The 13,201-nt window shown below is 37.1% G+C and overlaps 1 protein-coding gene across 1 annotated transcript; it reads right to left on the reverse strand.

Moving 5' to 3' along the window:
• Positions 1-4,095: 4,095 nt before the first annotated feature.
• On the reverse strand, positions 4,096-9,448 carry LOC112024663 (guanine nucleotide exchange factor SPIKE 1). The gene is made up of 8 exons (XM_065782319.1): positions 9,245-9,448; positions 8,405-8,548; positions 8,004-8,177; positions 7,502-7,849; positions 7,097-7,429; positions 5,854-6,039; positions 4,679-5,653; positions 4,096-4,490 (listed from the first exon to the last, which is right to left on the reverse strand). Exons 1-8 carry the CDS (start codon positions 9,446-9,448, stop codon positions 4,236-4,238), a joined length of 2,619 nt encoding a protein of 872 aa, XP_065638391.1. The 3' UTR covers positions 4,096-4,235.
• Positions 9,449-13,201: the final 3,753 nt, after the last annotated feature.

A 13,201-nucleotide genomic window follows, 5' to 3' on the forward strand; every position in this document is an offset into this window, starting at 1 on the left:
TAAGCTTTTATATTCTCCCTAAATTCCCCTTACCTTCCCAATTTTTAATCTTGTAACCTTAGTCCATTCCTACTTGGAAAAACTTGCTTCTACTTATATTTGCTGTAAGTATTTATTTAAATAACTTGTGATGTCCTACTATGTCTAATTATAGATGGTATCAAGATATTTTCATCTCTAAAGTTATGTTTCGCAACGATAGTCTAAAACCCTATTGGAAAGAAAAGTTCATTGATGGTCTGCCTCATCTTTTTGCTCATAAGGTATAAAGAATAATTAACGAGTGCAACTGGTATAATTAATTATGAAATATTGATGACGTCCTTCTCTGCTCAGTCCATTGATGAACATTGAAAGCATTTGTATTTGTTTCATGATTTTATTAAACATAATGGTCTCGTTGTTTCTGCTAAAATCAAGCTATTTCAAATAAAAATTTGTTTCCTTGGTTATGAGAAGGACAAATCCGTCCTAGTGATAGAGCCATCCCATTTGCTGATAAATTTTCTGATTATATCACAAATAAAACACAAATATGTATATATAGCTCATAAGGTATAAAGAATAATTAACGAGTGCAACTGGTATAATTAATTATGAAATATTGATGACGTCCTTCTCTGCTCAGTCCATTGATGAACATTGAAAGCAGTTGTATTTGTTTCTTGATTTTATTAAACATAATGGTCTCGTTATTTCTGCTAAAATCAAGCTATTTCAAATAAAAATTCGTTTCCTTGGTTATGAGAAGGACAAATCCGTCCTAGTGATAGAGCCATCCCATTTGCTGATAAATTTTCTGATTATATCACAAATAAAACACAAATATGTATATATATATATATATATATATAGAACACACACATATCCACAATCAATTGCTGTTGGTAGTATACCACTACTATCAATGTTTTTCCCTAATGAAAATTAGACGATATTCATACATCTAATTCTACTCTAAAGTCTTAAAAAAAATAAAATATACGCGAAAAGCACATTTTAGTCCCTACATTTTCAAACGATTTTCATTTTAGTCCTTACATTTTATTTTTACCGCTTTTAATCCCTATCCTAAAAAACGGTTCTCGTTTTGGTCTCTGCCATTACATTATAAACGAATATTGCTAACATGGCAAACGGCAATAATAAATAATATTTGTTTAATGTCTACGTGGCTTAATTAATAATAATAAAAGTTTTTTGGCATTGAAAAATGCCACGTCAGCATTTAAATTTTAAAAAAAAAATTTATTAATTTGACTAAATAAAAAAAAATTAAAAACAGAATTAAAAACTAAAAATCATATGAATTGAGATCTAAATGTGTCTTGAATAAGAACAACAAGAACACACCCAAATCCAAGAACACAAACCCAGAAATTTAATAAATAAATAAATAAACAAAACAACTTAATCTGTCTTCCTCTTCAACAAGAACACTAAAGCCCACAAACCCAGATTTTAAATATAAGAACACATGCCCAGATTTTCTAGTATTTTCTTACTGTTTCTTGTCAACCAAACACTAAAACACAAACCGATCTCCAGCAAGAACACAAACACAAACCCAGCAGTGGATCTCTCTTGTCAGCCAAACACAAAAACACAAACCGGTCTCTAGCAAGAATACAAACACAAACCCAGCAGTAGATCTCTCTTGTCAACCAAACACAAAAAAGAAAACACATACCCAAAAATTAGCAAGAAAACAAACACAAATACAAACACAAACCCATCAATCCATCTTCAGCAACAACCCAACAATCCAAACACAAAATCACAACGATCCGTGATTTAAAACCCAACGATCCAAAACTGAACTCAAACCAATGATCCAAAATCTTCAAACCCACCACATCCACATCCACAAGCTTTAATCCTTCACCGTTGACCACCACAGCTACGAACGGGAGTGGGTCCTTTCTGGGTTTGGTTTATGGTTTTCAAATCCAAACACCATACAACAGTGGCCACTCCAGCAAGAACACAAACACAAACCCAGCAGTGGATCTCTCTTGTCAGCCAAACACAAAAACACAAACCGGTCTCTAGCAAGAATACAAACACAAACCCAGCAGTAGATCTCTCTTGTCAACCAAACACAAAAAAGAAAACACATACCCAAAAATTAGCAAGAAAACAAACACAAATACAAACACAAACCCATCAATCCATCTTCAGCAACAACCCAACAATCCAAACACAAAATCACAACGATCCGTGATTTAAAACCCAACGATCCAAAACTGAACTCAAACCAATGATCCAAAATCTTCAAACCCACCACATCCACATCCACAAGCTTTAATCCTTCACCGTTGACCACCACAGCTACGAACGGGAGTGGGTCCTTTCTGGGTTTGGTTTATGGTTTTCAAATCCAAACACCATACAACAGTGGCCGAGGGTTTAGATCGAGAGAGAGAGAGAAAGAGAGAGCCAAGGGTTTGTGTGAGAAGAGAGCTTGATGAAGATGATTGGGTCTTGATCTGAAGAGAGAGGGGCTTTGAGGAGGCCATGAGTCTTGATCTGAGAGAGAGAGAGGAGGGGGCTTTAAATTTGGGTTGTGTTTGAATCAGGTTAGATTTTTTTTTTGAGAAAGTATGGGGCTCTTCGGGTGAGATAGTATGGGGCACTTCGACATAATATTTGTTTTGTTTATTTTTTTTCCATTTAAGGCTATCCAGAGCTTGAAGAACATGAATTCATGTTCTGTTTAGAGTTCTTTGTATTCTTCCCAAAAAGAAGGAAAAAAAAAAGATAATTTTTTGAGTTTCAAAATTTTTAGGTTCAAAATCCACTCATATCTCAATTCATACAATTTTTTGTTTTTAATTCTGTTTTTAATTTTTTTTTTATTTAGTTAAAAGTAATAAAATTTTTTTTTTTTAATTTAGATGCTAACGTGGCATTTTTTAATGCCAAAAAACTTTTTTTATTATTAATTAAGCCACGTAGACATTAAACAAATATTATTTATTATTGCCGTTTGCCACGTCAGCAATATCCGTTTATGATGTAACGGCAGGGACCAAAACGAGAACTGTTTTTCAAGATAGGAACTAAAAGCGATAAAAATAAAATATAATGACTAAAATGTGCTTTCCGCCTAAAATATAAAATTGAAAATCATTGATGATGAAAATGATAACAGTATCAACATAGCCATGCGATTTCCTGAACAAGAAGTGACATTAACTTACCCACAAACTCAAATCCCATGATCAAGAGGAAGTGAAGTTTTGAACAAAGTAGCAACCTTAGAGTTTGAAAAATAATCTAAGTCTTTCCGAGCGATGCTTTTTGCTGCCACGGCCGTGTGATGCAGCATCAAGTGACGCAGTATAATCAAAAATAGATTCAAGAGGAAGGTTTACTCAGTACGACAAAAATAACGAAGGAAGATGCAATGTGTGCGAGATAAAATTGCACATAAATAGTAATATAGAGAAATATCTAATTGCAACTTTTGCACTTCAATTTTTTATTATAAGCTTTCTTTGTTTACTCAATCCTCCAAACTATGATATCAGCAGAAATTACGGCTGCAATTTTACTATCCCACCAAATGGGAATTTTCGGTAGAGAGAGAGAGAGAGAGAGAGAGAGAGAGAGAGAGAGAGAGACAGACTAGCAAATTTTCATTTTCTGAACATCACCTACTAAAGTTAGTATACACATATTTGTACATCATTGAAAAAAATAATAAGAAAACAAATAATATGGACACATCAAGCAGAACCAAAAACATATAATGCTACAACATTGTCAAAGCTCTGAGAGAATGGCAGGGATGTAATGAGATAACTCTGCAGTGAGGGACTGAAATCCATTCACAAGCTGTGTGTGGAATTCCTGGTCTTCTTCTCCAATCAATCTGAAGTGTACCCGAATGGCCCGCTTGCAAACAGCCATGAATTCAAGAAGTGCAGCAATGAGTTGCTGCAATTCCTGTGAACGCAGCCTCGTTGCGGGCTCACCAGACAGGAAGGCCGTACACACACTCAGGACTCCACTGTTCACCTGCACACGTAGTTGGCCAAGAGCAATAGAGAGAGAGAGAGAGAGAGAGAGAGAGAGAGAGAGAGAGAGACAGACTAGCAAATTTTCATTTTCTGAACATCACCTACTAAAGTTAGTATACACATATTTGTACATCATTGAAAAAAATAATAAGAAAACAAATAATATGGACACATCAAGCAGAACCAAAAACATATAATGCTACAACATTGTCAAAGCTCTGAGAGAATGGCAGGGATGTAATGAGATAACTCTGCAGTGAGGGACTGAAATCCATTCACAAGCTGTGTGTGGAATTCCTGGTCTTCTTCTCCAATCAATCTGAAGTGTACCCGAATGGCCCGCTTGCAAACAGCCATGAATTCAAGAAGTGCAGCAATGAGTTGCTGCAATTCCTGTGAACGCAGCCTCGTTGCGGGCTCACCAGACAGGAAGGCCGTACACACACTTAGGACTCCACTGTTCACCTGCACAGGTAGTTGGCCAAGAGCACTTAGAAAATAATAAGCAACGCATAAGTTTGATTACAGCGCATTTTCAAAAAGAATGGGCATAAGGTAATTCTAATTACTCAGAATCTGGAAGTCAGCAATATATATTGTTAAAATTGACAATACAGAAAACAGAAATTAAAAAACCGAACTTAACAACTTACTTGAACAGCAACACTGCCTTGAAGAATTCTCTGTAGACTCTGGAGACGAGGGAGTTGATCACCTTCAGAACTGCGAGGCTCTTCAAGCTCATTTCGTAGTGCAGCTGTCCGAGTTTCAATCATTCCAATTGCATTTTCTACTGGGGAGAACTCAAGAGATTCAGATTTAATTACCAAGAGCCTATTCACAAGGGCAGGGAAGGAGCCCTCAGTCTGAAGCACACTTCGCCTCTTCCATTGGTCTTCCAATCCGCCCTGGGTCTTGCCATTTTTCGTAAATGGGGTATCAAACAAAAAGCGGTCAAACACACGTGCACGGACACTTCCAGTGGAAAGTGAAAAGATCCTTTCCCTTCTACTTCCCAAATCTTCATCCTCCATTACTGCATCAACAGCAGTTATCTGCAGGTAGCAGACTCCAGGCTGTAATTCATCTGCCTTCACTTGTCTCGAATCTGGAATAATGTGTAAAGTGTGATTGCCATCCATCCTAGACTCATATATATGACTAAGTTTCTCCATTATGTCACCTAGCCGAACATCACGGGGCTCCCGGTATACATACTCCTTTCTATCAAGCTTCCCAAATCTATCACCATAGAATCCTACCCGATAGTATGTAGCATCAGTGAATGGAATTGGGCTTGATTCCTGCTCAAGAATTGATTCATAGATACTAGTGAGCAATGTGTGACATTTAGCCAGCTGCCCATATGCCCTCCTGCTTTTATAAACTGGAATTACAAGCTCGAGAATGCTGGCACAGAAGTGATAGAGCTCAGCTTGAGAGAAAAGCTTATTAGCAAGCTGAAGGTACTTCACTGCGGAGTCAACTGTGAGCTTTGAAGCACCATATCCCTCTACCTCAGCAGCAGAAGCCTCTGATGTGATCTCATTGCTCACCATTGGGCAAATTTTACGAAGAGCAGTTACATGATCCTTGCTCCAAACACCATCGTTTCTAGCCACAAGGGCCTACAATAAATTTAATTAGACATATGAGCGAAAGGCAGTTAATATTTAAGCAACAGTAAGCAAATCATGAAGTCAATTTTACAGCTCTGCACTGTACAAGGTGAGAAAATGGGGAAATAGTTAGGCAGATTTTCTAAGGTCAACTTTCCATATAAGGACTGAGGGTGGTTGAACCACAAGCTCCAATAACAGTTTACTACCTGCATCACAACACCAGCAACAGCCACAGCACACTGGGCAGCTTCAGCCCAAGACTGCATTTCCTGATGTGCATCACATAAATGTAGCAACCACATTATGTGAAGATCTGGGACAGGCGCAAATGCCATTGCAAGTTTGTAGAAACTTTCAGCAGCTGCATATCTATCCATAGTCATCACAGATCCCTGTGACAGAAGGGGGAAAATGATAGTATTATTTTTGCTAGTTCAATAACATTTACTCATCAGGACAAGAAAGTAGGAATGTAATAACCACATTCAAAATTGGAAAAATTCCTTCAATCCCATTTGTCAAATATGCACAAACTTCCTTAAGAGTAATGGTAACAAAGATATGTCTCTGTGTGTATGAAGCTCCTCTCTTTCTCATCAACCCAATATCCCACAGCATCCACTCCATGGCAGTTGTCAAATATAATTGTATTTGTAATAATAACTTACCTCGTGTTTCAAAAGCATTCTATCAAAAATCCACATAAATTTGACTAAACGCTATTGGGTTGGCACTGCAAAGACCCTACCTTGACCTTAACCCTATTCCCAAAATCTATATATGCCACTTGCCCAAATAAAATCCCATCCCTGTGCCAATAGGGAGTAGATTATCAGGTCACCTCTTTAAATTGATCCCTCACCATTCCAGCATACCTGGCAGTAGCACAGGCCTACTTTAAGGTGGGAAGTGCAGGGTAAGGACTGGCAAGGGAAGGGGCTCCCTATCAGTTTATAGAAAGGATTTTTAAGAATATTTAAGTTTGTTTCAAGTACATGTAAATTGTCAAAAGTTACTAGTACTTCTAGGAAATGTGTCCTTTTAAGTGTCCAACTTTACATGTGTCTGTAGGTTACTTTGACTTTGATGAAAGAAGACATAATTCTGCCAAAGCAAAAATACTTATACTATAACCTACTGGTAAAATTACAAACCCAGATAAAGTAATATATGAAAATAAGCAGCTCTATAAGACTTATCTCCCACCATGAATTAGAAGCAATGTTAAATGTCCACACAAGATGTGCCAGTTACAATGAAAGCAAGAATGTAAAACAGAAGTTTGAAAAAGATGTCAGTCTCGTCTTGGGATGTGAGGTATCAACCCTTAACCCTGATTAGTGCAACATTCCCATCCTAATAGGGTCAAGGCGTAGTGCTTGTTAATTGAGTAATTATTCTGACTGTTTCTCAAACTCAAAGCTGATGCAAATATTGCTAAAAACTTACCAATAGTGCATGCTCCAAGCTTCCATCAAGGGCAAGAAGAAGACTGTCAGAGAGATATTTCACCTCTGACCAGGACCACCTGTTCTCTTCCGATCTTTCTGGAATTGTTACCAGAGCACTATCAGAAAGTCCACACTCCCTCAATAGGTTGGGGCTTTTAGCTTCATCTGACATTTCCTCCAAAGATTTTCTAAGCCGTCGTGCTTCACCACTTTCCTCTAGCGTTCCGTCAGGCTTCATCTGAGTCACTTGCACATCAGACATCAGCTCCGATAATGTGATAATCAGCATGACCCTTAACCTTGCTGTCTGCATGAAGCAATAGAAGGAACTCTGCACAACATATAAATAAAATAATGTAAGTTAAGAACAAAAGCAGCAATCTATGAACTTCAAAGGGCATACCTTCACAAGTAATTGGAGCCCAATAACAGCCCTTTTCCTGACGCTTTCATTTCGGAAAACTGCAAGTCGAAGTAGATGGAAAGTCACTTGCTTTAAGAAACGATCATTTTCCCTTGCCATTAGAGTTCCTCCATGAAGATCAAAGACATTGTTGAAGACAGGAAACAAAGCTTTCCAGAAAGACAGAGGTTGATTTCGGGAAAAGAAGCTCATTAATATGGCTGTTATACAATCAAGTTTTCCATAGTCAGTAGAGATGCTATGGGAGGCAGCCATCATGGAAAATTTCTCTGTTATTTCCAAAACCTGGAGATTGACAGAAGCACTCAAGTTTTCTTCCCAAAGCTCCTGAAGTGAATGTGAAATTATCAGTGGCCTAAAATAGCTACAATAAATGTAAAACAAAAATAATAGTCATTTCTTGGAGTAAATGGTGCTGTTGCAGCAATCAAACAAGTGCTTGTAAAGTGTACCAACATTCCCATCCTATCCAAAACTGTACCAATTTTTGTCTCAATATCGGGTGCAAAGATTCTCGAAGTGCTTGTGCAGAAGCTCCAATCCTAGAAGACTGTGCCTGAGCCAGAGCTTCTCTCAAGGAATATGGCTGGCTAGGGGAGCTTAATTGGGAATTCACTCTCTGCCATAAATAACCATTTTCAGGTGTTCCCTGAGGCTGCATTAGAGTTTCAAGGCGTATTGAGGATACAATGAATATGATCTATACCATAAATATAAATAAATTGCACAAAGAATAACCAAGAAACTACTGACCGATGAAGGTAAATATTCAATGGATGTAAAGTCAACATTACAATCGATGAATGAATAACAAAAGGCAAATAATGGACAAAAAACAACAAAACATTGATTTTCAGAACTTTAACAGTAAAACTAACTTACTCTGACTTCTTGTCTTGATGCCTCAGATAGATAATTGTTAACTGCAGGAGAAAGTCTATCAGAGTACTTGGGGGAAGCAGGCCCATCCCCAACTGGGCTGCGAGAACTACAGCCCATGAGCATGCCATCAGCAGGTTTTCTATGCTGTAAAAGTACATAATCAACAATTAGTTTTAAGGGTAATGTAATTAGAGCAGGAGCCAGAACAACAAAATGTGATACAAAATGCAACTTCAATAAGGACTCATACAAAAACATATATCAATTGTGAAGGGCCCAAAAAAAGAGAGCCTCAAAAATATTTTGTTCATGAAAGAGACAATAAAGTACATAATTTCCAAAAGCATTAACCACAGGGTGGAAACAGTTACGATTTTACCAATAAGGGATTCAAAATACCTGTACTATGTGGACTTCTTTGAGACCCAAAATTTAAGCTTAATGAAAAACATCTACACTCTAACTTCTTCAAGATAAGTTTTAAAATGGGAAAAAGTAGCAACACACAAGCCAGGAGGAACATATATATATATATATATATAATTATGTCCACACAGTCAATTGCTGTTAGAAGTCAACCACTACAATTTGTTGGAAGTAACTCTATTATCTTCAATGTTTTGCCTTAATGAAATCAGACAATATTCATGCTTCTAATTTAACTTTAAAGTCTTAAAACAAATAAAATATAGACTTGATATAAAATTAAAAATCAATGATGATGAAAATGATAAGAGTATCAATGTTGCTATGTGATCACCAAAACAAGAAGTAAAATTAACTGACAGAACTCAAATTGCATCATCAAAGAGGAAGTAAAGTTTTGAACAAAGTAGCAACCTCAAAAAGAACTAAGCATTCCTCCAAGAGTTTGAAAAATAATCTAGTCCGAGCGATGCTTTGTTGCCACGCTTTTACAAGTGATGCATCATCGAGATTGCGCACAATTTGCAAAATAACAATTAAAACTTCACGCTTTTCAACGGCATTTAGGTTGTAAAAGACAGGCATTTCATCTAGGATCTGCATAGACCACAGGATCATTAATTAACAAAATTTAATAGGAAGAATCACAATCCAAAATTGATAACATGAATAATATAATGTAATGGAACCACCTTAACCAACCCATGACATTAAAAAATATAACCAAGTCTTAGTCCAAAATTTTGGAGTCTGCCATGGATCCTCAACAAATTAATTAAGGTCGACCACATGTATTCTTTTCTGCCATTTTATTTCATCCAAAATTATACTCTTTGGTACCTCCCTAATTGACAAGTAATTTTTTACTACTTGTACTGTTATTTTTTTATTAGTGCTTCTAATATTGTTATTTAAGTCTTGCTCTATCTTTTTTTCATTCCCTCAACTTAAATCAACTTAATCGCTCTCCTCTGCACAAGACTAAACAATCTCAAGCAACTCTCCCTCATCATCAATACGGCAACCCCTATCTTTAAACTCCTATTTTTAAACGAATTTTCTCATTTTGAATCTTATTTTGATTTGTATTTCCACTAATCAATCTTAACATTCTCATTGCAGCCACTCATTTTATAAACATGTTCCTTAACAACCCAACTTTGGTACCAAAGAGTAGAGCTAGTCTTATAACAATCTTAAAAAGATTTTCTTTTAACTTAATAGGTATTTACGATCGCACAATACTATTGATGCATTTAACAAAATAAATTTTAAAGGTTTTTTTTTTTTTTTTATTTTCTTTTCTTTTCTTTTTTTTTTTTTTTTTTTTTTTTGGGTAGGTGAGTTCTCTCTTTTGTATGCATCGAATCGAAATAAAAATTACTTTTGTAAAATAGACACTCCATTGGGTAAAAAGAGAGCAGGGTCAACAGTAGGCTTATCCCTTGGGGTTTTGTTAGGATATATGTGTTTTCACTTGTTAAGAATATATGTCATTTATTTATGTAAATTGGCTAATCTTTTGACAAAACACACTCTACTTGTAATTGGGTAGTTCTAGGTGTTTTTAATACTTCAAGAAATAAGGTTTCAAGATCAAGTGTTGAAGTCATCAAGTCTGTCCAAGAAAAACAAGCTGAAGTGCAATTTCATTAAAGCTCAACACCTGCGCGATAGCTCTCGACACCTAGCTATCTGTTGAGATTTATAAAATCAGATTTTCTGATCTGATTTCTTGGGATCCGTGAATGTGTCTTTGGGCTTTCTTTTCTCCTAACCCTAGACATATAAAAGGATTATTTTAAGAGCAGTCAAATTGTAAACAAGTTGTGCAAGCATTGAGCAAACTTTGTTCAAGCAATTGTGATCAAAGATGAAGTTTTTGACCTAGTTCATCTTCTCTGAAGAAATTGTTGTGTATTTGCACCAAAGGGTTTTGTGACCAAGCATCTTCTTGATCTCCATCGTGCAGAATGAACTGAAGAACTTTGCAGCCAACCTCTCCTTCTAAGTTAGTGTTGAAGTCGCGTATTGGGATCCACGCATTGGTTAGTCACATACTTGGGAGCCGTGCATCAAAGGTGGGAACTGTCACTACAGATCAAGTCCAATTGGGTATTGGGGTAAGGGTTCAACTGTAAGTTGGTAAGGTACTTGGGATTCCTTTACTTGTAACCGCTTGATTTGATAATAGTGGAGTTTCAGGAGTGATGACCTGAAAATCACCCTGTGGGGTTTTTGCAGTAAAAGTTTTTCCCATTCGTAAACAAATCACCATGTTATTTAATTTTCGCTGCTCAATTAGTTTATTGGCGATTTGTTTGTGCTTCCACGTGTTTGCATGATAAATTGATTAATTAATAACTTGGCTAATTAATTAATTGGTTTAATCACAAGGGATTATTCAGTTTGTGACCTATCAAGTGGTATCAGAGCAGGCACACTCTAATTAGATTTTAATCTTTACTATGTTTAATCCATTGACCCCTGTTTGTCATGGATAGAAGACAGTCGTTAATTATACCTCCTTTATTTGATGGGACTAACTATGCATACTAGAAAGTATGCATGAGAGCTTTTTTGTAGTCCTTAGATGAAAAGGTGTGGCAAGCTGTTGAGATTGGCTGGACTAAGCCAAAGGAAGCGCCGACCGATTGAGATGAAACCAAGATCAAGGCGGCAAACTTCAACAGCAGGGCATTGAATGCGTTGTTTAGTGCCGTCACTAATGAGGAGTTCAAGAAAATATCCTCAACTGAAACTGCTAAGGAAGCATGGACCATCCTCTAGACAACCTATGACAGCACAAAGGCGCTCAAGGATTCAAAGCTTCAAAAGCTCATAACAAGCTTTGAAGAAATAAAAATGGAGAAGGATGAGTCGTTCGATGAGTTCTATGCCAAGCTTAATGACATAGTGAACTCAGCCTTTAATTTGGGGGAAACCATCCTTGAACCCAAGATTGTAAGGAAGGTGCTTAGATATCTACCCGAGAGATTCCATGCGAAAATTACTGCTATAGAGGAATCAAAGGACATTGACAAGATTCATTTAATTGAGCTGGTTGGAAACTTGTAGACCTACGAGATAGGATTATCTAGGATTGCCAAGTCGGGTAAAGGCAAGAGCATGGCCTTGAAGGCAAAGAGCAGTGACACAGATGAGTCTTCAAATGATGAAGATTCCAAGATGAAGTTCTACATTACAAGGCAGTTCAAGAAGTTTATAAAGAATGTCAATGGAAGGAGCTTCGACAAGGACCGCAGACAATCCAGTTCTTCTTAATTTAAGAGCCAAGACAAAGGGAAGAAGGATACTAAGGATGGCGGTCAGTACACTGTTTCGGCAGGACCAAAATGTTTTGGATGTCATGAATTCAGGCACATGAAGCATGAATGCCCTACATATCTCAAGAGTATTGGGAAGAGTAAGGCACTTGCTGCAACCTTGAGTGACACTGAGTCTGAAGATGATTCCGACAATGAGGATGACGGAATCTTAAATGCCTTCACTGCCATAGTCAATCCTACTGAAAGGATTGTTGATGAAGTGGAAGAAGAAGAAGAATTGGTGGATCTTAAGTGTGAGAAGATGGATGATCAAGATGATATCCATTCAACCTATGAGAAACTATACAAGCTCTCTAAGGAGCATGAGAAACTATATAGGCTAGCCACCAAGAAGCTCAGTGGTGTGGAACTCGATCGTGAAGAACTTTCCACAAAGTTTGATGAAGCTAATCAAACGATTGGTGCAGTGAGGTTTGAGAACAATTTCTTGGCTGAGAATACCAAGAAGCTTGAAACAGAGCTGTTTCAAGTTAGAGCTCAATTGGAGAGGACTTCAAATGCAAAACTTAATGAGATGCTCAGCAATCAAAAATCTGCTTCGGATCGAACAGGCTTAGGATATGGTCTTTCTTCCTCTAACATTGCTTCTACTAGTGCTACTATTTTTGTTTCTCTTGCTAAAAGCACTGAAAGTGAGAACACTGATGATAAAATTGAATTAGCTAGTGAAAACTTAGACAAGGGTAAATCTATCTTAGGAGCACCCCCTAAGCAAGATCAGAAAGATGCTAAAAACCTAGGGCTAAGAAGGCTAACTCTCAAAAACTTAAACAAAAAAAGCAACATCTCTGTCATCATTGTGGAGCTGCTGGTCATACTCGACCAAATTGCTATAAGTGGCTAGCCACTCAACAGAGCAACGGCATGATTGCGTATGGAAGCCAGAATCAACTTCAATCCTCTCTTACTCCTCTTGGTGATCTTCTTAAAGCCCTCATGTTCCTTTTGAACATGAACGGTTTCAATTCTTCCCCCTCTCCGCTGATTCAAGGGTTTAATCAAAGAAAAGGTTCTTCTAAGG

The sequence above is a fragment of the Quercus suber genome, unplaced genomic scaffold, assembly GCF_002906115.3.
Source record: "Quercus suber isolate HL8 unplaced genomic scaffold, Cork oak 2.0 scaffold_297, whole genome shotgun sequence".
Classification (NCBI taxonomy): domain Eukaryota; kingdom Viridiplantae; phylum Streptophyta; class Magnoliopsida; order Fagales; family Fagaceae; genus Quercus; species Quercus suber.